Here is a 27,833-nt window from a genome sequence, read left to right on the forward strand (position 1 = left end):
ATTTGTATTCACAAATTTCTCCCCCTGGCAGACCTGGATAGCCAATGACGGGTAAGATCCCTCGGGAACAATCAGCCTAAGCCAGGGATGACAGGTGTGACTGTCTCCTCCCTATGACGGGTAAGATTGTATTCCTGTGAGGACAACCTAAGACAGGCACAGGTCCAAAGAGATACTTTTCCTCCTCCTAAAAGAATAGAAAAGGGTGACCTGTAGGGGACCAGGAGCCAGTCACCTGTGCTAACAACAAAACGGCACGATTGTAAAAGTAGATTCCCCCATTCTTCTTTGGAAACAATATGTTCTGATAACCTTATCATCCCTTCCTTGACCTTTGGAAAGCCCTTACTCCCTTTCCTTGGAGTATAATTACTGCTAGTATTCCCTTCAATAAACGAGACTTGATCAGAAAGCCTGTCTTGTCTCCATTCTTCGCGTCTCTTGTCCCCATCCCCTTTTTCTCCCTTCAGGCCCTCGTTGTGTCCCGCGGGTCGGGACAATTTTGTATTTTTCTTTGTTTTGTGGGTTGCTATGGCCCAAGAATTAATCACCAAAGCAAGCCTACTTGTAATGAACTTCTGTGTATTTAGCTAGGCTGTACCTCAGAAAGTTTGCTGTCAATACTATACTCAGCAGGAAAGCCAGGTGGTGAAGTGATAGAGCACCAGCTCTGAAGTCAGGAAGACCTGAGTTCAAATCCAGCTTCAGACACATAACACTCACTAGCTGTGTCACTCAACCCCAATTGCCTCATCAAAAAAAAAAAATACTGTACTCAGCACCTCTCCAGCTTCAGTCTGGTACTCCACTGATACAGCTTTTGAGAATCCAGGGCCACCTCCACCCAAAATAGGCATTGGAGTAGGACTTGATTAAGAATTAATCTGTGCTAGAGAAGTTTTAGCACAAATGCAAAACTCCTGAAAACCAATTCATGCTTCAAATGTTCAAAAGAAATGAAAATTAATTACATAGTTCAAAATAAATCCCTTTGGATGCTATTCCCAGAAGTCTAAAAACTTCCAGTCACAAGGCTGAGGCAGCCCCACTCGAACCAGTATTCTCTCAGTTGCAAAACACATCATGCCTGCAGTAAAAGGGGAGAAGAGAGAAAGAGAAGATGAATTTGTCTTTACATTCTGTGTACAGCAAAGATCACATTTTTGCATCGAATGTTGGGTTCTGAATCAGAGATCACAACCCTGCCCTTATTTATGATCATTTGCTACTATCCAGATGCTCTGGAGTCTGGGAGCTAGGATCGTAATCCCCAGTACATCCATCAGTGTACCAACCCCCTCCTGCCTTCAAGTTAGCAGAGACTAGAGATATTCTGCCTTATGGTTTACAGAAAATCATGTCTCTAATGCAACCACAACATTCAAAAAAACGCCTACTTGCAATCTCTGTTCTGTGCAGGCTATTCCCCCCACCCTCACCCCTAGGCAGCTAGAGTGTAACAAGTTATCTATTAGCTACTCAGGTTATTTGCCATTATTTTTTTTAAAATGCAATTAAAATAGAATGCAATCTACAGTTGTCTTGAGTAGCAGAGGGTTTAAACATGGGGAGCAAGAGAGGAATTGGTTACAGTAATGATGTAATGCCCTATGGCAGAAAGGTGTATAACTCAAGTGTTAGAGACACAGATGCCAGCTTGGGCGTCCTTGTTGAGGCTAGCTGTTGGCTCTACCCATCCTGATTCACCAGCAATTAGCTAGCTTTAGCCACAGGAGGTTGAGTTACCTGCATAGGACAGGACAGTCATAACCAAGAAAAGCTGTTTTCTCCTGAGGGCATCCAGACTACTGAGTCTATTCCCAATGCTGTGAATTATAGTAATTGTTGTAATCTGCTACTTCTGGGTAATACTACCACCAGGACACTATCCTTATTCTTGCTCTGACTTAATTTTAAAAACAGCATAAAGGTATTCTGTCTGAGAGCAAGAGGACATACAAAATGATTTTTAGGTGGAGGTCCCCAGCAGCCCTGTGATTCTATAATAGAAAAGATAGTAAAATAGGAGAGGAAGAAGAAATATGTAATAATAACAGAAATGGACATTTTTCAACTCCTTTCTTTTGGAGTTGAAGGGGAGATTTCATTACCTCACTGGTTACTTGCTTCTCTAAATACAGGCTGCGTAGGAACTCCACCCCCTTCTCCATTCAGAGCCCATTGGAGGCACTTCCCTGGCATGGTCAGCCCCCACCCCCTTAAAAAAAAAAAGGAAAGTAGAGTGGTGACTGCCTAAGACTGGGACATAGAGTCCAATTTCTTTGTGTACTCCTACCCAGTCCCCCGAGTTAGTCTCAGCTTCAAATCCCCACCTGGAAAATTAGCCTTTGGCACACCATCTTCCTATTTAGCACAGGTGGGTCTGGAAGCACTTATCATTTGTGCTTTACATCCTGCTTGGACCTGTGACGTGGCTTTTCAACAGCTACCAATTCCACTTTTTGGAAACTGAGGATGGTAGGGCTCAGGAAACCAGAAAATGTCAGGTCTGAGTGAGAGAAAAGAGCAAGCTGGGCAACACACAGAGCTCTGTGTATTCAGAGGCAAGTTGGCAGGGTTGTACTGGAACAGAGGAACTCCAAGTGGTACAAAGAGACGTGCCCAGAGTGGAGAAATCATGCTCATTGTCTGCACCAGAGCCCAAGAACTCAACCCAAAATGAAGAGAGAAAAGGGAGCCCTGTTCAGAGTCTCCAGCGCCCCACACCTCACTCCTTTCGTCTGCCTCCTCCTGATCCAGACAGGTAGGAGATGGGGGTGGCAAGCAAAAGGGTTTGGAGAAGGAACCAAGGGGCTTCTTTGGGGGAAACCAAAAAAGGGGGGTGGTCTGAATGTCTTTGTAGTGGGAGGAGGGAAGAAAGCTCAGCTGCCGTGGGAAGTATTGTGAATTCAGGCTTTTAGCCTTGAATACATTTCTTCATCCTGCTTACTTCCTCCCATCCTTCCCCCACCAAAACCACAAAAAAACAAAGGCTGCATGGCCTGGAGCTTCAACAACATTCAGTACATAAAGATGAGCTACATTGAACTGTTTCTTATAGCCTGGGTTGTTGGCATGGGTCCTTTTGGCATCTTTTAGATGATGACATGCTGGTAGGGGGTTTAAGGAGCAGTCTGGGGAGTGGTGCACTTTGCTTGATCTCCTCTGGACTTCTCTGGGATAGAGGCAAACAGTAAAAGAAGCTTTGAAGAAACAACATTGTGCCTCCCCTTCATTCCCTGTTCGCATCAACTTTGCCAGAGTTTCAAACCATCACAATCATCAGTCAAAATGCTTTTTTTTCAAAGCATTTACTGTGTTTCAGGCACTGTGGTAAGTCACAAAAGACCTTTATGCCACGGAGACCTACATCCTATACTGCTCCTGTCCATTTATTAGAGAATTAGAGTTTGTTGATAATGCCTCATAATAGTAGGAATGTGGGCCATTGTTAGCCTCCCACATCTGTGGCAATGTCAGCTTCCCTTGCTCGGATGAGTCTCAGTTATGTATGACTTTCTCCTCACAGCTCCTTTGCAAGGATGAAATATAGTTGGGATGGGGGATGGGGGGAAGGGCCATTCACCTAATTTTTCTTCTTTGAGTTAAGGTTGTTGAGGTCTGGTGCCTGTTTTTCTTCCCATCTCCATTTTGTGCCTCTAAAAGAAGAGTTCTTAACATGTTTTTATATCATGAATCCCCTTAATAGTCTAGTGAAGACAGTGGACCTCAGAGTGTTTTAAAATGCATGATATAAAATAAATAGGATTACAAAGGAAACCAATTATATTGAAGTAGTTATTTTTCTATTAAAAATATCCCCAACCAGGTTCATGGAACCCCTTAGAGGCATGGAGACCAGGTAATGCTGGGTGTCTTGGAATCCTGCATCCTCATAAAAAGGCTCAGGAGACACCAAGGGCCTTCCCTTCGCCATGGACATATGAGGCCCAGGGAAAATTTAATGAGGTTGAAGATCTAATGGATCCATGAGATTAAGAAGCCAATTCTGGATTTTCAAACTTGTCTTCTCACACTTGGGAGTTAGGGGTGCCTACACTCACAGAGGTAGCCTAGGGACTGCCAAAGTGATATGCCGAAGGAAAGGGAACAAGAATTTATAAAGTGCCTACTATGTGCTGGACCCTGCTAAGCACTTTATAGATATTGTCTGAGGCAGCATAACCTTCCACAACTGGGGGTTGAAAGGCCTCCATTGTATAACACTTGATCAGTAACTACTAGCTTATTATTCTCATTGGTAGGATTGAGTGGGATTCATCCTAAACATCCCAGTTCCCACCTCTGATTAAAGATGAGGGTTTTTTTTGTCTCTCGATAACAATTACTGTAGGCCAAGAGATTTCAAGCATCTGGTTGCCATCTGGAATCATGTCAGTCTGCTAGAGTCTGGCATCTGAAGTAGATCTTGAAGGATGGGGATGTCTTTTCTACTGAAATTTCTCTCTCATAGGTAGTCAATAACTTTCTTCTTGAAAAAAAATCTGAGGGATTTTTTTCTATTCTTTATTTTGCTTAGTCTTTTGGTGGCATTTGACACTACTGATCACTCTGTTCTTCTTAAAACTCTCTTTTTTGGGCTTCCATAACATAGTATCCTGATCTTCTCTTACCTCCTTAAATATTCCTCTTTATCCTTTGCTGGTTATTCAGTCTTCTCTCCTTGCTACCTCTAGGCATCCCCTAAATGCTCAGTTGTATGCATTTTGCCCCCTCTAAGAGAGCTCATCTACTGTCACATTTTCAACAACTGTCTCTATACTAATGACTTTAAAATGTTTTATTAATGAATTTTTACTTTTGCACCACATTTGCTTCTGAATAATCCCCCCCATCATACCCTCTTTTATAACAGAAAAAAAGTTATAAACAAAACCATTTGGCACATTGACTGAGACTGACAGAGCATGTAACATTCCTCATCAGTAATCCACCACTTCTCTACTAAGAGAAAGGTAATGTATTCTAACATCACTCATCTGGAACCAGTATCAATCATTGCTTTTGATCAGCGTTCTGTTATCTTTTACTATTGTCCTCATTTATATTCTTATAGTCATCTTGTATATTGACTATTCTGTTGGTTCTGCTTTCCTCATTCTCTGTCATTTCATAAAACTTTCCCATATTTCTCTGAATTCCTCAATATTGACCTTTATGGTGCAATATAACAATCCATATTCCTATACCAAGATTTGTTCAATCATTTCCAAATTTATGGGCACCCACTTTGTTTTTGTTATGACAAAAAGAGCTATGATGAATATTTGGTATGTTGCTAGTGACTTTAAAATCTATTGCTAAACCTGACTTCTTATCTGACACACTATCCTATATTTCAAATTGCTTCCCAGGACACCTTCCTTTGAATATCCTACTATTAACTAACCGGGGGGAATGATAGGATAGTCATGTGGAAGAATGATTAGGCTTATTTTAGGTCACTCCAGAGCTGAAGCAGAACAGTTGGGACTGTGACAGTTGGAGAAAGCTAAATTTCTGTATGGTATAAGGAAAAGCTTTCTAACAGTTAGAATTGTCTCAAAATGGGAAAACTTACTTGTGAGGTGAGTTCCCTTTCACTGTATGTGTTTGATAACCTTCTGTCAAAGATGTGAAGAGGGTTAAACTAGATAACTTCTAGGGCTTTCACATCTAGAAAGATTCTGTGATTTACCTCAAACTCACCATATTCAAAATCAAATTCATCGTCTTCTCCTCATCTTGCTCTGCCAACTATACTATCACCTAGCCACCTACACTAGAAATCCTGGCATCTTCTTTCAATCCTTCCTCTTCCTCACCCATTTATATACCTTATCAGGCACTAAATTCTGCCCATTCTTCCTTTAAACATTTCTTTGCCTTTTCTTCTTCATTCCCACCGCTCTAATTCACCTCACGTATGGAGTACTACAATAAACTCAAAACTAGTCTTCCCCTTCTCCAATCCATCATGTAAATTTCCTCCAAACTTAAGGAGCATTTGTGTTTGGTTTTGGCTCATTGCCACAAAGGATAAAATCAAGCCTATTTTGTAGTAACTCTGTCTGCAATATCTGAGTTAGCCACTGGATGGCGTTCCATTTCAGTTGTCTCCGGCCTGACATTCACACACAGATTGCCAACCTTTTGGTGAGCTAGGATAGCCCCTCTGGCCTTTACAAAGTGCTCCAAGCCAATCACGCAGGGTTGTTCTCCCCTCTGAATTTAGGCAGCTGCTTCCTACCCTTTTGGCAAAATGACGTCAAACCTTTGTGCAAATTACTGTGCTCCAAATCTAGGAAATGAAATATTAACATTTGAAATAGTAATTGTTATAATTATCTTGACTTGGTCTCCACATCTTGGGAGAATTCATCCTTTCAGTTTCTCTTACTTCTGTACCATTGATTTAGAGATGTACAACTTGTAATCTCTGCAGTTTTGTAATACAGAAATAAAAATAGGTAAGTTCTCTGAGATATACAAAGTTACCTATATCTTCCTTTTCCTTTTCCTTTCTGGTCTTCTGTGCAGAGGGGGAGAGCCCAAGGATCATAGAAAATGGGGGAAGAAGAGGGACTTCTGTGCCAACCCATGTGAATAAAGGAATGTGGAAAGAACAAAGAAATTGGCTTATCCATCTAATTGCCAGGCAGATTTCATAGAACTCATGGTTCTCAGCAAACTATAGGTGGCAAACCATTGGAGTCTGGTGTCTTCTCCCCTTGTGGTTTGGATTAGCCCCTCAGCTGTGTCATTTTGACTTCCGTTTTTTTTTAAGCTTTCTTTGTCTTCTCCCCTTGTGATTTGGATCAGCCCCTCAGCTGTGTCATTTCCACTTCTGTTTTGTTTTTTTTTAAGTTTTTCTCCCCAGTTAACAAGCATTTATTCCCCTCCCCCCCATGCCCTCTCCCATTGGAAAATAAAAGAAGGGTAAAAAACAAACCACTTCTGTTTGTTCGTACTATTTTCCCCTGCCTGGAAATAGCATGGAAATTTCTCTTCTTCCCACTCCTCCCCACCTACCCAAATCTTACCCATCTTTCAAGACTCATCCTGAGTCCTACCCTTTCCATGAAGCTTTCTCCTGCTACTTTAGTTAACACTAATCTCTCCCAGTCCTGACTTCCCATAGTATTTACTGTTTATATCACATACAGTATCACTAAATCATATTCTGCCTAATATTGTTCTTTGTTTCATGTATGGAAATCTTATTTTCCCACCCAAACTGTATGGTCTCTGAGGAGGGATAATAGATCTTATATTTCTTAATCTTCTCCCTCTGCCCTCCAAAAAACATTTAGCACAGTGCCAGGCACATAGGTACTTGATATACACATAAGCAAATCAATTCAACAAACACTTATTAAGTATCTATTCTGTGCAAAACAGCTAAGTTAGTGCTAGAGTTTCAGGGTTTTAGATGGCAGGATGAGAAGTTTGGACACTAAAGGCCAGTACATGGTGAGAAGGTCATTATCAATTGGACAATCAAGAAAGGCTTCCCGAAGTATTTGTCATTTGAATTAGGTTTTAAAGGATTGTTAGGAATTCAATAGAAGGAAAAAAGAAAACAGAGGACATGGTAGGCATTGGAAACCGTGTAAGCAAAGGCAGAGAAATGGGAAGATATAGGGTATGTAAGCACTAGTTCAGATTGGCTAGAAAATAATTTGTGGAAAGAGAGTAGAATAGACATGGCTAGAATGGAAGGGTGTTGCTAGATTTTGGAAGGCCTTGAATTCCAGTCAAAGGGATTTCAACTTTACTCCACAGTCAAGACTGAGCCACTGTAGAATTATAAGAAAAAAAGTGACATGGCCAGACCTATTCATAAGCCTGGCACCAGTGAGAAAGATAGTTTGGAGTGAGGGAGATTGTAGAAATAGGAAGATGTGTAAGTTGACAACCAGTGAATAATGGGAGTACATGGTTACGTGTGCAATCCTTTACAATCATATTTTTTGGTTTAGTTTGAGGCTTTTTTGAACTTTCATTTAGTCTCATATTTGATTGCTTATACTCGTTGAAAAGAAGAAAAGGTTATTGCAATAGTCCATGTGGATGAAGACCTGTGCTCTAGTTACGGCAATAGGAATAGAGAAGAGGAAGCAAATATAACAGGTATTATGGAGGTAAAAATAGACAGGATTTAGGAACTGATTGGATGTAAGTGGAGAGTCAAAGGTAACACTAGCGTTTCAAATACGGAAGCCAGTATGAATGGTCATGCTACCGACTGAAATAATGAAGTCAGGAGAAGGGATAGATTTGATAGAAAGACTGCTGATCATAGCTATGAACAGTTGCGACTTTAAAAGACTGATGATGAAGCATATTTCCTGCTTCTTGTCAGGTAAGTGTTGGACTAGAGGTGTAGAAGGAATATCTTTGTATGTTTGGACACTTAAAAATACTTCTTGAATTAAACTGAATTTTTTTGGAGGTGGGGTGGGAAGGAGTCATCAAGAAGTGATAACGTAAAAAGATCATCATTAACTTTTTAAAAAGAAGTAGGTTTTTGAGAAACAATAATGAGCTTGGTTTTGTTAATGTTGAATTTGAGGTTAACAGTGGAATGTATAGGTACAAATGTCCTGTGGAAAGTTAAAGAGATGAGTCTGAAACTTGGGTTCCAGACTGGATCTCAAGGATTCAAATACAATATTAGGAGCTATCTAGACTTGGTAGTTGAATCAATTATTAATCAGTTATCAAAGAAGAGAGTATATAGAAGAGGGCCAAGAATATAACCTTGGGAAATAACTTTAAGGGAATAGGAAGAGGATGATGACCTAGTGAAGGCAGCTAGGTGGCACAATGGATAGAGCACTGAGCCTGGAATGAGAAAGATCTGAGTTCAAATATGGCCTTGACACTTACTAGCTGGGTGACCCTGGACAAATCACTTCATGGCTGTTTGCCTCAGTTTCCTTATCTGTAAAATGGGGATAATAATACATCTACCTCCCAGGGTTGTTGTGAGGATCAAATGAGATGATATTTGTAAAGCACTTAGCTTAATGTTTTGTAAATGTTAGCTATTATTAGTAATAAAAGAAACAGATGGGGAAAAAAAGTAGGAAAAGAAGCAGGAGAGTGTGACATCTCAGAAACTAAGGGAGGAGAAAAAATGGAAAAGGAAGTAGCGATCAACTGTGTCAAATGCTGCATAAAGCTCAAGGAAGAAAAAAATTGAGAAAAGGCCATTATCTGGCAATTAGCAGGTCAGTAGTGAATTTTGAGAGAAGATATATCTGTAGAGTGTCAGAGATGAAAGCTAGATTGCAAGGGACTGAGTAAAGAATGAATAATAAGTAGTGGGATCACTAGATAACTTTTTCAAGAAGTTTAGACATGAAGAAGAGAGAGAGTTGGTAGCAGGATGGGGTAGAAGGATTAATGGATTTCAGGTTTTTTTTTTTTACATTTCGGGAGACATGAGCATGTTTGAAGTCACATGGTAGGAACCAGCAAAGAAGGAGAGATTAAAGATACATAAAAGAGAGGGGATTGTTGTTGGAATAAGGTCTCGTAGGAGGGCATAGGGTCTTAGTTCAAGAGATAGAAGTGATCACAGAGACGGTCTAGGCCAACCTTCTCATTTTCTAAATGACGAAACTGAAGCCCAGAAAAGGTAAATGATTTGCCCAAGGTCACATAGGTAGTAGATAGAATTTGAGTGCAGGGCCTCTGACTCTATATACATTATTCTTTTTTGAGTGTGTTTTCTTTGCTAGGCAGTGGGGTTAAGTGACTTGCCCGAGGTCACACAGATAGTAAGTGTCAAGTGCCTGAGGGCAGATTTGAACTCAGGTCTTCCTTACTCCAGGGCCGGTGCTCTATCCACTGCGACACCTAGCTGCCCCTGCATTTTTCTTTTCACTATGCTGTGTGGAAGTGCATTGGATCAAGAGCCGACTATAGCAAAGAAAGTTATTGGTTTAAGCAAAGAGAAGAGATGTCTTTTCCTCTCAAACAGAAGGAAAAGAGAAGAGAGTAGGTGAAATACAGCAGTGAATTGGAGGGTTGCATGCAGAATGGCCTTAGAAAACTAGGTATCTGCTACAGGGGAATGTTGATGCATTTGGAAGCTTCAGAATATTAGAAAAAGCTTGAAAATTTTCTTGTGGAGAATGAAATCTATGGCTTATCAGAGTGTCCTACACATCCCAATGCCCCAACCAGTAGTTTCGTCAGTGTAGGGAAAACCTGTTGTGGAAACTTCTTCTACCAGATACATTTAAGTAACCAACTAATTTATAATCTTAGAGAGCTGTTTGGGCACACTATGAGGTAACATGCTTTAGAGGCAAGGTGTGACTAAAGTATTTGTCAAGGCATGGTGAGAATATGACTGAAGTGGTGAGTATAAAGAAAGAGGAGGTTCTAAGAGTTGAAGAGACTGAGGAATTATGTACTTAGGCTATTAGATCCATCATCATTACTATTGAAGGTGGGATGATGGCAAGAGATGGATAGATAGAGAAAGAGGAGGGTCTAAGAGTTGAAGAGACTGAGGAATTATGTACTTAGGCTATTAGATCCATCATCATTACTTTTGAAGGTGGGATGATGGCAAGAGATGGATAGAAGACAAAACTGTTTAGATGCTAAAGTCATTGAGGAAATTGGAAGAATACTCTGGAGGTCAACAAGGATAAAGAACAGATAACATGGGTTGTAATGAATGAATGTTCATTGTTTTTAAAGATCTTCAGGAAAGGAGATTCCACAGCATCTTTAATCATTTCATTCACTCACTATCAAAAAATTCAACCTTACAGGAAGATGCCCCAGATGAAAAGTCCTGCAACTGTCCTAGCTATCACATCTCAGACCTAAGTTGACTTCTGGGAGGAGCACTTTACAGATGAACTAAATCACGAAATTGGAGGGATGTTCTCTCATGGGTAGGGGCTAGGAAACAAAGTGCAGAGATAGAAAGCCATTTCTCTGGAGGGAGTGGGTGTTAACAGTAATATTGCCTACCTCCTCACAATGGCACAATGGGGAGATCTTTGAACTTGGAGTCACAGAACCTGGTTTAAATCTCAGCCCTGCCATTTACTACTTATGTGTCCTTGAGCCTCCTTGGGCTTCAGTTTCTTCATCTGGAGAATGAGGATGTTTGACTTGGAGGTCCCTTCTAAATTTAGGTCAATATCTTGTAGTCTTATCTGGAATTCTTATAGATGACGTGAAAGAGGGAGAGAACAAAATGAAATCTCTAGGTTTGCAAATAACCCCAAGCTGTGGGGACAAACTGCTGGAAAATCTCATGAGGCTGTGTGAGTGAGCAGAAAAGGGGCAGGTGAGTCAATGTGGACAAGTTCATTAGGAAGTTCATTAGGAAGAAATAATGAAAACTTTATTCATAAGATGATGGGCTTTGATCCGTTAATTATGATCCAGGATACTGGAGCTACTGTCAACTACTCCCTAAATACATTAGCTTCAGGGGCCCCGAATAGCTATGAATATGTATATGGCTATTCTTAGGAAGTAAATTAGAAACAAAACAAAAAATATCAATTAAAGTGTGTTGTTGTTGTTATTGTTGTTGTTACTATTACTACCACTGCCTCAGCTATGGTCCTTCTCTAATGCCTCATTTGGGCATGGAGGTAGCTTTGGGTTCTTTGAGGCTGCATCTTCAGGGCACAAACTCTATGTCCTAAATGAGAAAGACTTCAAGTACAGACCTAGTAACGGAGTTGTTTGTCATTTGGGGACTTAGCCTAGAAACTAAATTCAGTGGCTACAGCAGCTCACTATGGCCATCTACTGATATGTACAGGGGTTGCAACCTCCATGGATGGAGGGATTGTCCACAGTGACTCAACTTCATGAAGTACTGAAGTAATTATGGTTATCAATTACTAAAACATAAAAATTACTCTCATATACACTCCCATATACAAAGGTACCTGATATATTGCCTGCATTTCTGGTCTCTATACTCCAAAGGAGACATAATAGAACAAGAAAAGTAAGAGAAAGGACACTAAAATAATTAAAGAGATAAAAGGGCTCCTTTAAGAAGACAGACAAAAAAAATTAGGACTTCTATCTCAAAAAATGAAGGCTGAAAAAAATATATAGAAATCCTTGAAACCATGAAGTATATGAATAGAGTGAATACGGACCAAATCCCAAAATACTAGGATCTGAGGTTACTCCCTTGGAGCTTCAAAGAGGTACTTTTGGGATAAATGAAAATAAACTGTAATTATCTAGTACATAGTAAACTTTACCCCAAGAGGTAGTAGAGAGATTGGGAAAGGCTTTCTGGATTTTAGTTGGAACTTGAAGGAAGCTGGGGAAGTCAGTAGGTGGAGATAGGGAGGGAGAACATTCCAGGCATGGAGGACAGTGAGAGAAAATGCCCAGATCCAAAGGATGGAATGTCTTGTTCAAGGAATAGTAAGGAGGCAAGTGTCTTTGCCTCATAGTATATGTGTCAGGAGTATAAAGTGTAAGACTGAGAAGGTGAGGGCATGGGAGGGATAGGTTATGAAGGTCTTTGAACATCAAAGAGAAGATTTTATATTTATATTTGATCATAGAGGTAATAGGGACCATTGGAGTTTCTTGAGTAGGAAGGTCAGGCCTGTGCTTTAGGAAGATCACTTTGATAGCTGTGTAGAAGATGGGCTGGAGTATGGAGAGGCTTGAAGGAGGCAGACCAACCACTAGGCTATTGCAATAGACCTCTGAGGTCCCTTCCAATTCTGAGGATCTGTGATTCTGCTTAAAGCAGTACAGGTGGTCCAAAGTTCAGGAACCTGGGAGTGATAACTCTGATTTGCTATACCGTATAAATTCCTCTGCATATATCATACCTTCATTAACATCTAGACCACTTCAACTAAAAGAAGATGATTTCTTTGGTGTCCTTGAGACAGGTTGGAGGCAGATGATACTAACATAGCAGAGTGGAAAAAACACTGGATTTGGGTGCCAAAGACTCAGTTCTAATAATTACTACCTATGCAGCCTAGCAGAAATCATTTACTTCCTTTACTGATGGGGCTTCAATTTCTTTCTCTGTAGAATGAAGGGTTGAATTAGAGAGGGTCTCTAAGATCTTTTCTAGCTCTATATTCTCTGATGCTCTGCTTTCCAAGGATATCTCATTTTACACATGCTAACGTATTTAGGGAAGTAGGAAGGCTGTTTTTGCCAAATGAGTGAGGAAGTACTTGAAAGTGTTTTGGATTTGATACACAAAACAAAAGGAAAGGGAGCAAACTGTGTGCCTGGTGATTGGCAAATAAGATGGCAATGAGATGGCAGAGTGGATAGAGCACTGGACTTTCAGTCAGGAAGACTTGAATTTGACTCCTGCCTCAGATGATTTTGAGCTGTGTGACCCTTGGCAAACCACTTAACCTCTTTATCTTCAGTTTCCTCATCTATAAAATGAGGATAATAGTATTACCCACATAACAGGGTTTTTAGGAGGATTGAATCAGATAATATATGTAAAGCACTTTGCAAACCTTAAAGCTCTACATAAAATGTTAGGTGTTAATTATTATTATTAAATGGCTGAACAAATTGTAAAATATTGTCATAATGAAATATTAAGGTTCCAGAAGGAACATTAAAATTCAAAGAAATATGGGAAATTTGTATGAAATGGCTCGGTGAACAAAGCAGAAACAAGTGAATAATATGTACGAGCATGACAATCATGTAAATGAAGACAATTTAAATGGCAAAACTCAGATAAAAAACATTGAACAAAATTGGTATTAACTTATAAAGCATACAGTCAACCATTTAAGCATTTATTAAGTGCCTGCTGTAGGTGACTCCAAGAAGCTATGGCATGTACAGGGGCTAGAGCTGGGTAAAACCATCTCAGCAAACTAAGACATGTTGAAGATGACCAAAAGGCCTCAAACCTATCAGTGAGTTAGGTGGATGTCTATCCCAAGCATGTGAAGACTTCCCCAGGTAGAATGAGTTCATGAGAACAATTTGTTCCATTGGCCATGAAGGCAACTGACGTAAGTGTTGTGGAGCAAATTAGAGTTTGGTCAGACATTGAAGATGCCAAGGTCATCTACTGTATCCTAGGCCATCGCCAGTCATCTTGACTTTGTCTTGCTACTGGACTTTGATGATTCTGGAAGAAAGAGTGAAGCTGATGACTTTGCACAACTGTGCCTCATCTAAATCCAACTCCCACACAAGTCAAGACATCACCCATTACACCATGATGTCATTGGTCCTCTTTGGAAACAAAGGATGAACAACAAATACCTTACCGTGTGCCAGGCACTGTTACAAAGAGGCTGAAAAAGTAAAGATGAAATATTATGTGCCTTCAAGGAACTTATGGACACCCATCCTTCATTTTACCAAAACAAAAATTACTGACTTGTGTAAGTGTGTATATGAAGGAAGAAAAAAAGGAGGAAAGGAAGGCAGGATGCTAGATTTGAATTAAGGAAAGAGCTGAGTTTGAACCCAATTCTAAGAGTCATTCTTTGGGGACAGCTAAGTGGTGCAGTGGATAAATGGCTGGGCCTGGAGTCAGAGAGACCTATGTTCAAATCCAGAGTTGGATACTTATAGTATGTGGCTCTGGGAAAGGTACTTCACCTCTATTTATCTCAGTTTCCTTATCTGTAGCATAATAATAGCACATATCTCCTAGGGCTGTTGTGAGGATCAAATGAGATAATTACTGTGAAGCACTTGGCATAGTACCTGGCATACAGTAAGCACTATACAAATGTTAGGTATTATTATTATTGTTGTTGTGTGACCTTGGTTAAGTCACTTAAACTTTCTGAGTTTCAAACTCTTCACTTGTAGGATAATATTTGGACTACTTATCTCATAGGATTATTGTGAAGAAAATGTTTTGCAAACTCTAAAAGGTTATTTAATGTTACTGTGTTGTATAATTACTGTTTTTAAATCAATCTAAGGCCTATGTCATGGCTATTGCTAAGCAAGGAGTACTACTAATAGAATTATAGAATCTCAGCATTGGAAGGGACTTTAGGAGATGTTCAGTGCGGGAATTCTACCTATAATCCAGGGGTAGGGAACCTGCAGCCTTGAGGCTACATGTGACCCTCTAGGTCCTCAAGTGCAGCCCTTTGACTAAATCCAAACTTCACAGAACAAATCTCCTTAATAAAAGGATTTGTTTTGTAGAAGTTGGACTCAGTCAAAAGTCCATATCTAAGGACCTAAAAGGCCACATGTGGGTTTGAGGCAGCAGGTTCCCCAAAAGATCTTGACTGGATGGGGTAGGGACTGGCAAACTACAGCCTACAGGCCAAATCCAGCTCACCAGCTAAGATTTCTTTTTTACATTTTTAAGTATAATAAAACTTGATTGTAAAATGTAAAACAAACATTTTTAGCTCCCAGGCCATAAACAGGCACAGGCTACATTTGCTCACAAGTTGTGGTTTACTGACCCCCTGAACTAGAGCATTGGGTCAAGTCTGAGATTTAATAGGCATGAGTTTAACAGGTATAAATGTAAATATTTTTGTTCAGAAAATTTTTAGGAGTATAATATGGGGGAGACAGTTGTTTAGCAGCTGTTCTGAAAAAAGGATTTGTGGACTACAAGATCAATTTGAGTCAGCAGTATGAGGTGACTGACAAAAAAAACTAATTTGGTCTTGGACTACATTAAGAGAGGTATAGCTTCCAGGAATAGGGGATTGATAGTACCACTGTATCCTGCCCTCATCAGACATCATCTGGAGTTTTGAGTTCAGTTATATTACAATTTAAGAAGGACATTAATGTTGTCCAGAGGACAAGCAAGATGGTGAAGGCCCTTGAATTCATGTGGAATGAAGATTGGTTTAAGGAAGTGGACATAATTAGCCTCTAAAAGAAAAGACTTTGGGGGATATGTGATAGCTCTCTTCGAGTGTTTGAAGAGATGTCATATGAAAGAGAGGTTAGGCCTGTTCTGTTTGGCCTGTTCTGTTTGGCACCAGAGGGCAAGACCACAAGCAGTGGTTAGAAGTTTTAAAGACAAATTTAAGCCTGATGTCATGAAAAAGAAAAACAAAACCTAATGATTAGAGCTGTTCAAAAGTAGACAGGATTGTAGCTGTAAAAATGTGCATACCCTTTGACCCAGCAATAGCACTTCTAGGGCTATATCCCAAAGAGATCATACAAATGGGAAAAGGACCCACATGTACAAAAATATTCATAGCAGCTCTTTTTGTAGTGGCAAAGAATTGGAAACTGAGAGGATGTCCATCAATTGGGGAATGGCTGAGCCAGTTGTGGTATATGAATGTAATGGAATACTGTTGTGATATAAGAAATGATGAACAGGCTGACTTCAGAAAAACTTGGAGAGACTTGTATGGTCTGATGCTGAATGAAGTGAGTAGAACCAGGAGAACTTTATGCACAATAACAGCCACGTTGTGCAGTGACCAATATTGATAAACTTAACCCTTCCCAGCAATACAAGGATCTAAGACACCTCCAGAGGCCTCATGATGGAAAATGCTATCCACGTCCAAAGAAAGAACTATGGAAATTGAATTGCCATTTTTCTTCTCTTCTGTTGAGTTTTGTTTCCTCTTTCTGATGGTTTCTCCTGGTGCTTTTAATTTTTACTTACAACATCACTAATGTGAAAATATGTTTAATAGGAATGTAAATGCTGTCTTGGTGAGGGTTGTGGGGAGGAAGGGGAGGAAAAAAATTTAAACTTAAAAACATATGGAAATGATTATTGATAAATGAAAATAAATTAATAAAAAAGTGATTAAAGCTGGGGACTCAACAAAAAAAAAGATAAAAAAATAAAAATGTAAAAACCCAAAAAAACCCAAAAAACAAAAGTAGACAGGATTGTATTGGGAGATGGTGGGACCTTCCTGCTCCCTAGAGGTCAAGCAGAGATTGGATAAACATTGAGGATGTTATTGTATGGATGGATTGGATGAGGAGGCTGCAGAGGTCCCTTCCTAGTTTCAAATTCTGTGATTTTGTGATTCATATGTCAGTTCCTTCAGGAAGCGTTTCCTGATCTCTGACTTCCCCCATCTTGGCTTTATTCAATAATGATTTTTCCATCTTTGGTGTACTTTGTTTTTGCCTCCCTAATGTACTTATCATACATGATTTTATATTATAGTAGTTATTTGCATTTACATCACATTCCCCAACTTGACATTAAGCTGAACGAAAGTAGGGATGTGTGTCTTCTCTCTCCCTACAGTGGATACTTAATAAACATTTATTAAATTTTAATTCAACTCTATCATTTTACAGATGAGCAGACTGAGGTCTTGAAAAATTAAGTTTCTCCTATAAAATATATAAAAACAAAAATGTAGTGTTTGTGAACTGCACTAGTGAAAGACTACCAACAATGAGATTATAGATCTATCTCATTGTCTAAGTAATTATAATCAATGCCAATATATTTATAGGTTTACATCACTAGGAGCAAATGATATTTAACATTATTTGTAAAACAGATATGTTGGAAGAGTGGCTATTTCAAAATAATTTATATGAGGATTTCCTTAAATCGCAAATTCTGTCAGTGAATTCAAAATGTTGTTGTTGGCACTTCTGAAGAAAATATCAGATGAATAATGTGGAGTTCATCTGTATTTAATTTGAAATAAATTAGTCTTTGGAAGTTAAAAAAAAAGTTAAGTGCATTAAGTCTCAAAGATAGTATCCAGGTAAAGGTTTCAGACCCTCATCCAGTTCATTGTTTTGTTTTGTTTTGCAATGCAGCTTCCCATCTGTATATAGCAATATTGAAGAGGGTAGGGTTAGGATTACTTCCTTATACCAGACTCTTTCTGTTTTTTGAAAATAGTATTTTATTTTTTCTAATTACATGTAGAGATAATTTTTAACACTCATTTTTATAAAATTTTGGATTTCAAATTTTCTCCCTCCCTCCTTGCCTTTCCTGTCCTCTCCCTCCCTCCTCCCTAAGACAGTAAGCAATTTGATATAGGTTATATATATGCAATCATGTAAAACATATTTCCATATTACAGGCTTTCATTTTTCATTATTGTCCTAGACAGGAGAACTTCTCCTTGGATGCTAGCAGTAGTGAGCTAGGTGGGTGGCAGGGCAAATCCAGGCATAATGATGAAGTTTGACTGCAAGCTCTTAGACTACTTTTACTTGCTTTTTCCTCTTAATATTCCTCTTCCTTTCATGTCCCCTATACCTATATGTTCCTTCTACCTTCTCTATCTCTTGCAAACCCCCCAAAATCAAAACTTTACTCAGGAAAGAATATAATAAACTTATTAACAATGAAGTGAAGGTGACTTTTACCCCCTCTCCCAACAGCATTCGCATTCTAATGGAAAACACAGCTACTTTGGCTTAAGCCTAAGGAATGAAGTCCTAATTGTGAAATTTCAGATACCAACTGAGTAGGAAAATTTTAAGTGTAAAAGGATGCTTTCCTGTGATCTTGAAATCTTGAATCTTGAAGTCTGCTTGTAACAGAAGGGGTAGGGGATTCCACTGGGAGTTTCCTGCATGAGTGGGGGACGTGGTATCTGTCTGAATTTGGTATTTAACAAGGCAGGGGGAAGCCAGTCTATGCTGTCCTTTGTCTTCAGTGTGCCATCTTTGGAGAGAGAGTCAGGTACCTACAACTGAATGATACCACCACCTTCCATTTGCTATGGGGTCCTTTGAGATTATTCGATAACATGTTCCATAAAGAGGAAAGAAATTCTGCTTTCCTGCAATAAGGGACTCCTAGATGACCTCCTTTGTCTCTTGGGAGCCATGGGACAGTGGTAAGGATAGAAATTTCACATTATACCTTTGGAAGACCTGGGGTCTGAATTGGCTAGAATTTAGTCGAGAAGATGGAGCTGAGAGAGGCAAAGAGCCAAGGGACCAGAAGAATAGATGAATGTGATGTAAAGAGAACGGACAACAATGAAAGCTAGATTGAAGGCACTGGGACAGGAAAAAAAAGGAAGAAAACAATGGGGCCTAAGGATGGGGAAAATGATAGGGGAAACAGTATCAGAGAGCAACATTTAGCCTGGAAACGGGGATAGCAAGGATAAAAATGAATGCCCTCAAGTAGCTTACATTCTAATAAGGGTAAAAAACACAGAAAGGGTAGTGGTGGCTGAAAAGATGTATCTTGGTTTGGAATGTTACAGGGATGTTAAGTAGAACTGTAGGCAAATAGATCGACACACCCCTTCTAGTAACAATGGTAGTACTGATTTTCTCATGGTTCCAGAACTTGAAAGCAAGGGAGTTGGAGGGTAGTGGTGGGAGGACAGCAAGACAGACAGAAAGGTGGCTATCAAGATGTCCAGACTAAAAAGATAGGGGAGTGGAGGGCCAAGGGTAACTAAGGAGAAGTCAGAGTGATAGGTGGAAGGAATGGGGTAAAAACAAAACCTTTACTTCTTGTGGAAGGTCTGACATTGTCCCCTTTCTCCCTGGATGCCTCTTCTTAGGCTCACTGGAAGGGGTGAACATCACAAGCCCAGTGCATCTGATCCATGGTACTGTGGGGAAGTCAGCTCTGCTGTCTGTGCAGTACAGTAGCACTAGCAGTGACAAGCCAGTAGTTAAGTGGCAGCTGAAGAGGGACAAGCCAGTGACAGTGGTACAATCCATTGGCACTGAAGTCATTGGCACACTGAGGCTCGACTACCGTGACCGAATCAGGCTCTTTGAGAATGGCTCCCTTCTCCTCAGTGATCTTCAGACATCTGATGAGGGCACCTATGAGGTAGAGATTTCCATCACTGATGATACTTTCACTGGAGAAAAGACTATCAATCTCACTGTGGATGGTAAGACTCTGTAGCTACCTGGAGAGAAGGGGTGGGTTAGAGACTGAGGGCCAGGGATTGATACTGAGCCTGTCTAGGTAGCTTCTGAATAAAGCACTCAGAAATTTTGCCAGGTGGGGTCAATCCAGTGCACAGAGGCCACCCACATGAAGAGAGGACAGGAACTGGGGATTGGGTGGTTGGGGGCTAAAAATGAGGTCCATTGAGCCAGGCCAGGTGGAACAAGACTGAATTTAGCCAAAGCTTCTTTTTAAAAGCTAAATTATTTTAAAATGTAATGCCCAGTAGCCCTGAGAAAGGGTGAGGGCTCTGGGGCTTCAATCAAAGGAGAGAGAAGGAAGATATTGGACAATATGATCCCTGAAGGATTCTGTCAGCTCATAGACTCAGTATTAGGAAGAATTCTGGTTGATGAGAAGCAGAGAGTGGGAACTGTGAGGCTCCCAGGTCTCTAACCCACAGTCTTCTTACCCTTGCTCTGCCCAGTTCCCATCTCAAAGCCACAAGTAGTAGTGTCTTCATCTACTGTCCTGGAGCTCAGTGAGTCCTTCACACTGAACTGTTCCCATGAAAATGGTACCAAAGCCAACTATACTTGGCTGAAGGATGGCAAGCCACTCAGCAATGACTCCAGGATTCTCCTGTCCCCTGACCAAAAGGTGCTCACCATTACACGAGTGCTTATGGCAGATGATGATATCTATAGCTGCGTGGTGGAGAACCCCATTAGCCAAGGTCGAAGTGTCCCCATCAAGCTTACTGTATATCGTGAGTATCCTTTCCTGGAAAAGCTCAGAGCTCAACAGAGCAGGTATCCCACAGCAAGAGACAGGGATCATTCCAGCCTGGGTGCCATAAGACCTCATGACCAGATTTGTGTCATAACAGATTTGTTTGTATAAAGGCAAAGAGCAAACTCTACTCATTAAATACTTGATGATTATGCTGATGAATAGAAACAGAAAGGAATGGGTTCCTTGAAAGCAGCAACATCAGGTAGTTGTCCTCTCTGGTATTTCCCACTCCCATCATCCCTACACAGAATTTTTTAAAGTTAATTTTTTTAATAAATAGAAATTGATTTTCTCTCCTTCCTCTGTCTCTCCATTGAAAAAGAAAAAAAACCCAAGACTCTTGTGACAAATAAGCATAGTTAAGAAAAACAAATTCCCAAATTGGCCTTGTCCAAAAAGTATGTCTCAGTCTGCATCCTAAAGTCCATCACTTCTGTGAAGAGATGAGATGCATGCTTCATTACTGGTCTTCTGGAATTGTTGTCCTACAGTGAAATTCTATCCTAGAGAAATTCTTTCCACCACCCTTTCCCTGCATTTTGGCTATTTCAATCTATAACAGTTCTCACCTCCCTAACTGTCTTTCTCTAGGGAGAAGCTCTCTCTACATTATCCTGACCACAGGAGGCATCTTTCTCCTTGTGACTTTGGTGACGGTCTGCGCATGTTGGAAACCCTCCAAAAAGTCTGGGTAACTACTGAATTTTGCATCCTGGGTCAGAGATTACACCTTCACATTCCCTTCTGTTTCCCCACCTCCAAGGACCTAAACCTATTCAATGCCTATAACATAGCATCTCCCTGTTAATAAATAACACTGCTGAAATGAAGTATCTTCCTGTTCTCATAACCCACTCTTCTTTCTTCGTCACTAATTAACCAAAAACACCCTTCCTGTCCCAAGCCTTCTCCTAAGCCCATCAGGTCCTTGTGTCTTCAAGCCCTTCTCTTACCCAAACCTATGGCTCTACTCAAGGGATTCCTGGGCTGTTTTGCAGAAAGAAGCGGAAGCTGGAAAAGCAGGGCTCTCTAGAGTATGAAGATCAAAATGATGACCACCTAAAACCCGAAGGTGAGAGGAAGAAGCTGGACTTTTTCTTCCCCATCCTATCCAGCTCAGGTGAACAACAGAGCAGCAGTGTCACACAGGTGGATTTCCCAAGGGCCAGGGTGATTCTAAGATGGGGGAGCAAGAGTCCAGACAATTCAAGATTGGTCAACATTTCAAGGGAAATTTTCTCCTGGGTTTATATATAACAGAGTCTGATTTGGAAAGAATTGGAAATCAGTTCAATCACATATTCCTGGAATATCAGAGACATGATTGCTATTTTTAGATTAGGAGGGGGTGTGTGGATTCAGGAGAGTAGTGAAGAACCTCTGGGCTAGGGTGAGTGATTTGGAAAGTGCCAAGTGTGAAGAGCACTATGATGCTGGATATAGGGTCTGTAGTGCCCTAGGATGGGGAGGTAATTCCCTCAATGTCTTCTTTGGGCAGTAGAGACCCTCCCAAGAAGTGGAGAACACGAGCGGAAGAACCCTGTGGCCCTGTACATCTTGAAGGATAAGGTGAGGAAGCTGTGGCCAGAGAGTCCCAGGGAGCCAGGCCTGCTGGGAAACCAGCAAGGACTTGAATGGGATTTAAACTTGGGGGTAGAATTGGGGGCAGGGGTGCTATGAACCACGGGGAATTGGATTGAATTGAACAAGCAAGCAGCTGGTTAAGCTTACTGACCATTAGCATCCCATTGCAGGACCCATCAGAAGGGGAGGAGAGCTCTGCCCCCGACCCTCGGAGCACCACTGAGCCAGGCCCACCGGGTTACTCTATCTCTTCCACTGCCCCAGGCCGCTCCCCGGGGCTGCCAATCCGGTCAGCCCGCCGCTATCCCCGCTCTCCTGCCCGTTCTCCTGCCACTAGCCGAACGCACACCTCCCCCAGTCGGTCCCCGAGCTCCCCCGGACGCTCCCGCAGCTCCACACGCACCCTCCGGACTGCGGGCGTGCACATGATCCGGGAGCAAGAGGAGGCCGGCACCGTGGAGATCAGCGCCTAAGCCCTCCCAGAACCCTACCTCCACCTGATGGGAGCCTTAGTCTCCCGTTTGGGGGCGAGGCCAGGATAGCCTCGTAGAGGGCAAGGAGTTTGCAAAGGGAAGTCACGTGTGTTTGTGAGTCAGAGCGTGTATGAAGAGGTGTGAATGAGTGTGACTGACCGTGAACCTGTGCCAGTGTGTGACTGACTGTGCCTGAGTGGTGTAGGGTATGTCGGTGCTTCCCGCTTAACAGCTGGGTTCCGGGTTGACTGCAGCAGGTGGGTGTGGATTGTGTCCTCTTAGGACCCACCTATAGATTATTAAATTCCAGGCCTGCCCCTGCAGCAGCGTTAACAGAGACTAACAACAGTAATCCTAACACTCTGGACTGGTCTGTGCCCCTCCTCTAGGCTCCCAGGTTTTTACCCTTCACCTTTCCTTCCACATTCCTGGCCTGCCCACCTCTGGGAGCTCCTTTTTTTTTTTTTAGCTAAGCAGGACATTGAAACACAGAACAGAGACATCAGTTTGCCCCAGATCACAGAGCAGTTTAGGACTAGACAAAATGACAAGAGCTTTAGTTAAGGCAGGAACTATGTGTCCAGCCCAGGAGGAGACCAGAGGCTGCTCACATCATGGGGGCCCAGGAAGATGGGTATTATAAGGTGGGTGTTTTCCTTCTGGGACTGTCATGGCTCAGGCTAGCGGTTCGGCATAGGAGAAGATATATCCCTGAGAAGAGACTAGAACTGTGGGTTCTGCTGTAGGGTAGAGGAATTGCTTTTTCCAGTGCCTCTGTCAAGGGGGACCTTGAGCAAGTTTCTTCTCTCTTTAGACTTCCTCATTTGTATGTAAACCTATTCCTAAGGGTTACCTGTAAAATGGTGAGTTTAGATTAGATTATCTCTAAGGTCTCTTTAAATTCAAACAAACTATTCGACTATGAGTCTATGGTAGGTGAAGTGGGGGAGGCCATTGGTTCGTGTTTGACCCCAATTCACCAACAGCCTCCTTGGAAACTACAACCTCCTGACTTGGGTCCTCAAAGGACTTGACCCCTGGTCTTGAGAAAGGCATGCCTTATTGTCAAGTCCTCTCCCAACAGGCCCTTTCTCTACTTCCTCTGAATAACACAGGGCATTCCTTCTGGTCCCTGTTAAAGAGGACACCATACCTGAAGAGAAGGGGTTAGAGACTTTATCCTTTGGGAGCAAAGATTCTACACCACTCTGTAAGAAATATGTCTATTTCCCATTGAACCTTCCTCTCCCCACCCCAACTTCCATAACTTCACTCTCCCAGCAAAACTTGCAAACAATCAGAATCCCTGGGAAAGAAACTAGAGGCCCCCTGTTGGACAGACCTTGCTAACTCTTTTTTTCATATTTGGATAGGAGAAAACAAAGGTTCCAGTCTTTGGAGTGTATTCCCAATGACTAAGTTTCCTGAGAGGTTGGGCAGATCATCTTTTGACTCTTGGTCCCCTCTCTCAGACACCTGGGTCCTTGGGAAGCAGGGCAAGGGTATCTTCCCTAATTGAACTAACAACTCAATAGTGAGGGACTAGGCTAGGCCCTTGTGTTTCTGCCACCTATACTGTCCATAGAGAGGCAATAATCTACTGTGTGTGGAGAGAATGCAATTAAAAAGCTGAAAGTGAGGGAGGCCCCCTCAAAGGAGCCAGGCTCTGTGCACTCTGTCCTCCCCTACACTTCCAGGGTCTGGAACGCTCTCCATGTGCCTTTCCTATCACAGCCACCAGTGAAGAATTCAGCCTTGCCCTTAGGCAAACTACCTCCCAGGACACTGGCTCTTCCTCCAAGGACTGATTCAAAGGATTGAAGCCCTTTGGCCCTAGACCTTTCACTTTTTACTGCTTTTAAAACTGATCCTAACCCCAGTTTCAGGCACCAAGATTCTTAGATCTTGACTTCTGAGCCCGAATGACTTCCTGGGTTCAGAAATCCCCTGTACCCAATACTTAATAATCCTTCGATGTCCTGGGTAAATACCAAAGCATTCTCATCATGTAAAAATTCAGTGTAATTATGCTAGACAAGGGTTATCTTTGAACTTCAAAACAATAGGTTTTTTTTAGTGATTTTTTTTTCTGTATGGCCCCTAACTTTAGTCATATACTCTGGAGCTGGAGACCCAGCCTGGCTGCTGCAGTCCTTGCCGCTTCTCCTTTGCTATCACTATACTGGGCAACTCCTTCAAGTCTGTTGCTTCTCAAAGTCCTGCACTCCTCCTTACAGCCCTGTGCCATGTCCACCGTTGAGCTAGTCTAGAGGGTATTTGTGCCAAGGCCTTATGGGCAACAACAGTAGAACCTGGGATAGAATCCTGCCCTATACCTGTCTTTTTGTTTGTTTTTGGCAAGGCAGTTAGGGTTAAGTGACTTGCCCAGGGTCACACAGCTCCCCCCCCCATACTTGTCTTAAACGGCACTATCCCAAGCTTTTATACCTCTCCCTTACTTCTGATTCTATGCTCCCCACAACAAATTTAAAGAAGGCTAACCCTTGATGTGGCTCCAAATCAACCCTGATTTGGAGAAGTGAATGTTAGAGGAACAGCTTCTATGGTAAGAGGTGTAGCCTTTGTCCTCTTCTTTTCTGCCTTGTTCCTGACAGCTCTACTTTCTCCTCCCACTCTTCCCACTTCTGCTAAGCCTGACTTAATTATGCCTCAAGCAGGTAGTATGTAGGAATAGGGAAACAGACCAAGAATGCTTTTTGACAGCTTTAATTCCACTCACCTTCTGGAGGCAGGAGGGGAGCAAGCATAAAAGTACCCATCTTACCATCTTCTATGTCTCCCCTTTTCTGTTCCTTCCTTCCTCTTCCCTGAGAGAGGTAGCTGGGATATAGTGGAAAGAAACTGAACCGGGAAGACCTCAGTTCAAATCTTAGCCTTGCCACATACCATCTTATATAACTTTGGGCAAGTAATTTGACTTTTTTGAGCCTTAGTTTCTTCACATGTTGAAAAAAATGGGGATGATAATAGTGACGTAGCACCTAAACTCATTCTCACCAACCCTTCTCTCTCAGGGTGGTCTCAGTCACCCAACTTGCACTCCTAAGGCAGATTGGAAAGTTCACAGATGGGGTGCTTACTCCTAGAACCTAGTTAGGGTTCTAGGAGTAACCCTGGTGGTGGAAATATAGTTCTGCTACTATGCACTATATATGCTATGCTCCTGAATTCCCACTGGTGTGCTGCCCATTTAACAAATCAGCCAGTGGAGCTCTATTAACTCTTCATTAGAAATGTTTATTATACAGAAGACAAAACAAGAATAATAACATACTAGTCCGCCCCTCAATCAGGGACATATTTTCCCACCAATGCACAATATCCATAGGAATAGAATGGGCACGAAATTACAGAACCATAGCAGGTAAATGTGTAGAAAACACTTGGCTAAGTTTTGTTCTATGGACTCGATGTTCTTTGTCTTCCTCAGGAACAGTCTGTACAATTCATTGCTCAGTAGGGCTGCTTCTTTGCTAGCTGCTCTACTTGGGCAGCTCCTCCTTCTGGGCTACCAAGGTGATGCTATGTAATTTCAGCAAAAGCAGAAACTCGAAGCCTGGGGTCTGTAGTTTTTCCAGCCCAGCTTCCTTATCTGGGCTCTGAGAGATTCTGCCTCTCAGGCAGTTAGATGCAATTCAGGGAAAAGCAAAAGCCTTTTTCATCCTCCAGGTAGTGCTACTAAGCAGCACTTGTCAGTGCAAACTCTGGGTTTCTTCCTAGACTTGACCAGAGATCTCTCCTGATCTCTGACTTCTTCGAGGGTTCAGCTTAACTCATCCAAAACAAGGTCTCTTCAGTGAGATAATTCACTTCTGCCTCATGGAGGTAAATCAGAATCTACATTTCTACCACCTCCATAACTAGGTAATATATATTTGTCCCATAGTCACCAAGGAGTTCTAGGAATCAGAGTTTTCTAGTTAGTTCCAAACCCTCACATCTGTTGTATACAAATTAGATGCTGAGAAACAGTACACTTTGGCTTTAGGTAACATGAGTAAGTACCGTTTCTGGGTGAAAGATACCTTTTTTTCTTGCCTTTTTTCACAACTGTCCTTGTTTATGTCCCTTGTTCACATCTGAAAGGGACACCTCTTTCCATTTTCACTACCTACTTCACAGGGATATTGTGAGGATCAAATGAGGTATTATGTATAAAACATTTTTCTAACTGTAAAACTCTATATAGATGTGCGCTATTATTCCCTTTTCATTTCCTGGCCCTTTTCTTCTCTCTTTTGCCCTTTTCCCAAAGACTATAATTATTGCCATGCATGGTCTAGATTGGGAGAATTCCAGGGGCATTGGGGAAGTTGAGAAAAGAATCATTGCTATTTCCCCCTTCTGTCCCTGTCCTCCCCCCCCCCCCAGCTTTGCCCCTCACTTCAAGTCTTGTCCCACCTTCCAGAAATCTAGTCTTCAGAAACACCATTCTTGGAAACTTTGTCCAGTGATTTGGCATCTTGGAAATTTGCTCAGTCCTCTGAGCAAAGGTCATCTCTTCCTTTTCCATTGATAACCCCATCTCCCTCTTGCTGTGTTGGCTGATACTCTGGAGACTGACAAACATGAAAAGAAGAAATTGAATAAGGAGGCCCTCCAGTCAAGGAAGGAAGACTGGGTAGCAGCTGACTATTCCAACTAGAGACTGGAAACCCTGGGTTATTTGTGAGACTGAGTGTGAGAGACACATATCTCAAAACTTCAGGGAACCTCTCTCCCGGCCCAGCTCTCAGAATGACCTAAATATTCCACCCTCTACTTACATAGCCTGATCAAAAGATACCCTCCAATTGTACCTAGTTGAGGTGACCATTCCTCAAAGAAGACAGCATGATTTAGGGGAAAATGTTGGATTTGGGAGAAAAGAGGTCCTGTATTCAAATTCTAGTTCTGCTACTTACCAGTTTTAGCAAGTGACCTTTAATAGGTCAATTAACTTTCTACATCTGTTTCTTCTTCTGCAAAATAAAGGAGAAGAGGGAGAAAATAAACATTCATTAAATGTCCCTTATGTGTCTGGCACTGTGCTAAGCGCTTTACAAACATTATCTCTTTTGATTCTTACAACTCATTATCTCTTTTTGATTCTCCTGTGAGGTAGGTGCTATTATTATCTCCACTTT

At 41.6% G+C, this 27,833-nt stretch overlaps 1 protein-coding gene across 2 annotated transcripts; it reads left to right on the top strand.

Annotated features, from left to right (window-relative positions):
- Nucleotides 1-2,252: 2,252 nt before the first annotated feature.
- HEPACAM (hepatic and glial cell adhesion molecule) lies at nt 2,253-27,716 on the top strand. 2 transcript variants are annotated; one of them, XM_021000585.1, is made up of 7 exons: nt 2,253-2,764; nt 19,494-19,835; nt 20,322-20,603; nt 21,221-21,320; nt 21,628-21,701; nt 22,128-22,198; nt 22,384-27,716. In XM_021000585.1, exons 1-7 carry the CDS (start codon nt 2,680-2,682, stop codon nt 22,684-22,686), a joined length of 1,257 nt encoding a protein of 418 aa, XP_020856244.1. In that variant the 5' UTR covers nt 2,253-2,679; the 3' UTR covers nt 22,687-27,716. The 2 variants fall into 2 exon arrangements, with proteins under 2 accessions (XP_020856244.1, XP_020856245.1); XM_021000586.1 differs by having other exon boundaries at nt 22,131-22,198.
- The last annotated feature ends 117 nt before the right edge of the window (nt 27,717-27,833 follow it).

Source organism: Phascolarctos cinereus, unplaced genomic scaffold (assembly GCF_003287225.1).
Source record: "Phascolarctos cinereus isolate Bilbo 61053 unplaced genomic scaffold, phaCin_HiC Scaffold_726;HRSCAF=1367, whole genome shotgun sequence".
NCBI classification, from domain to species: Eukaryota; Metazoa; Chordata; class Mammalia; order Diprotodontia; family Phascolarctidae; genus Phascolarctos; species Phascolarctos cinereus.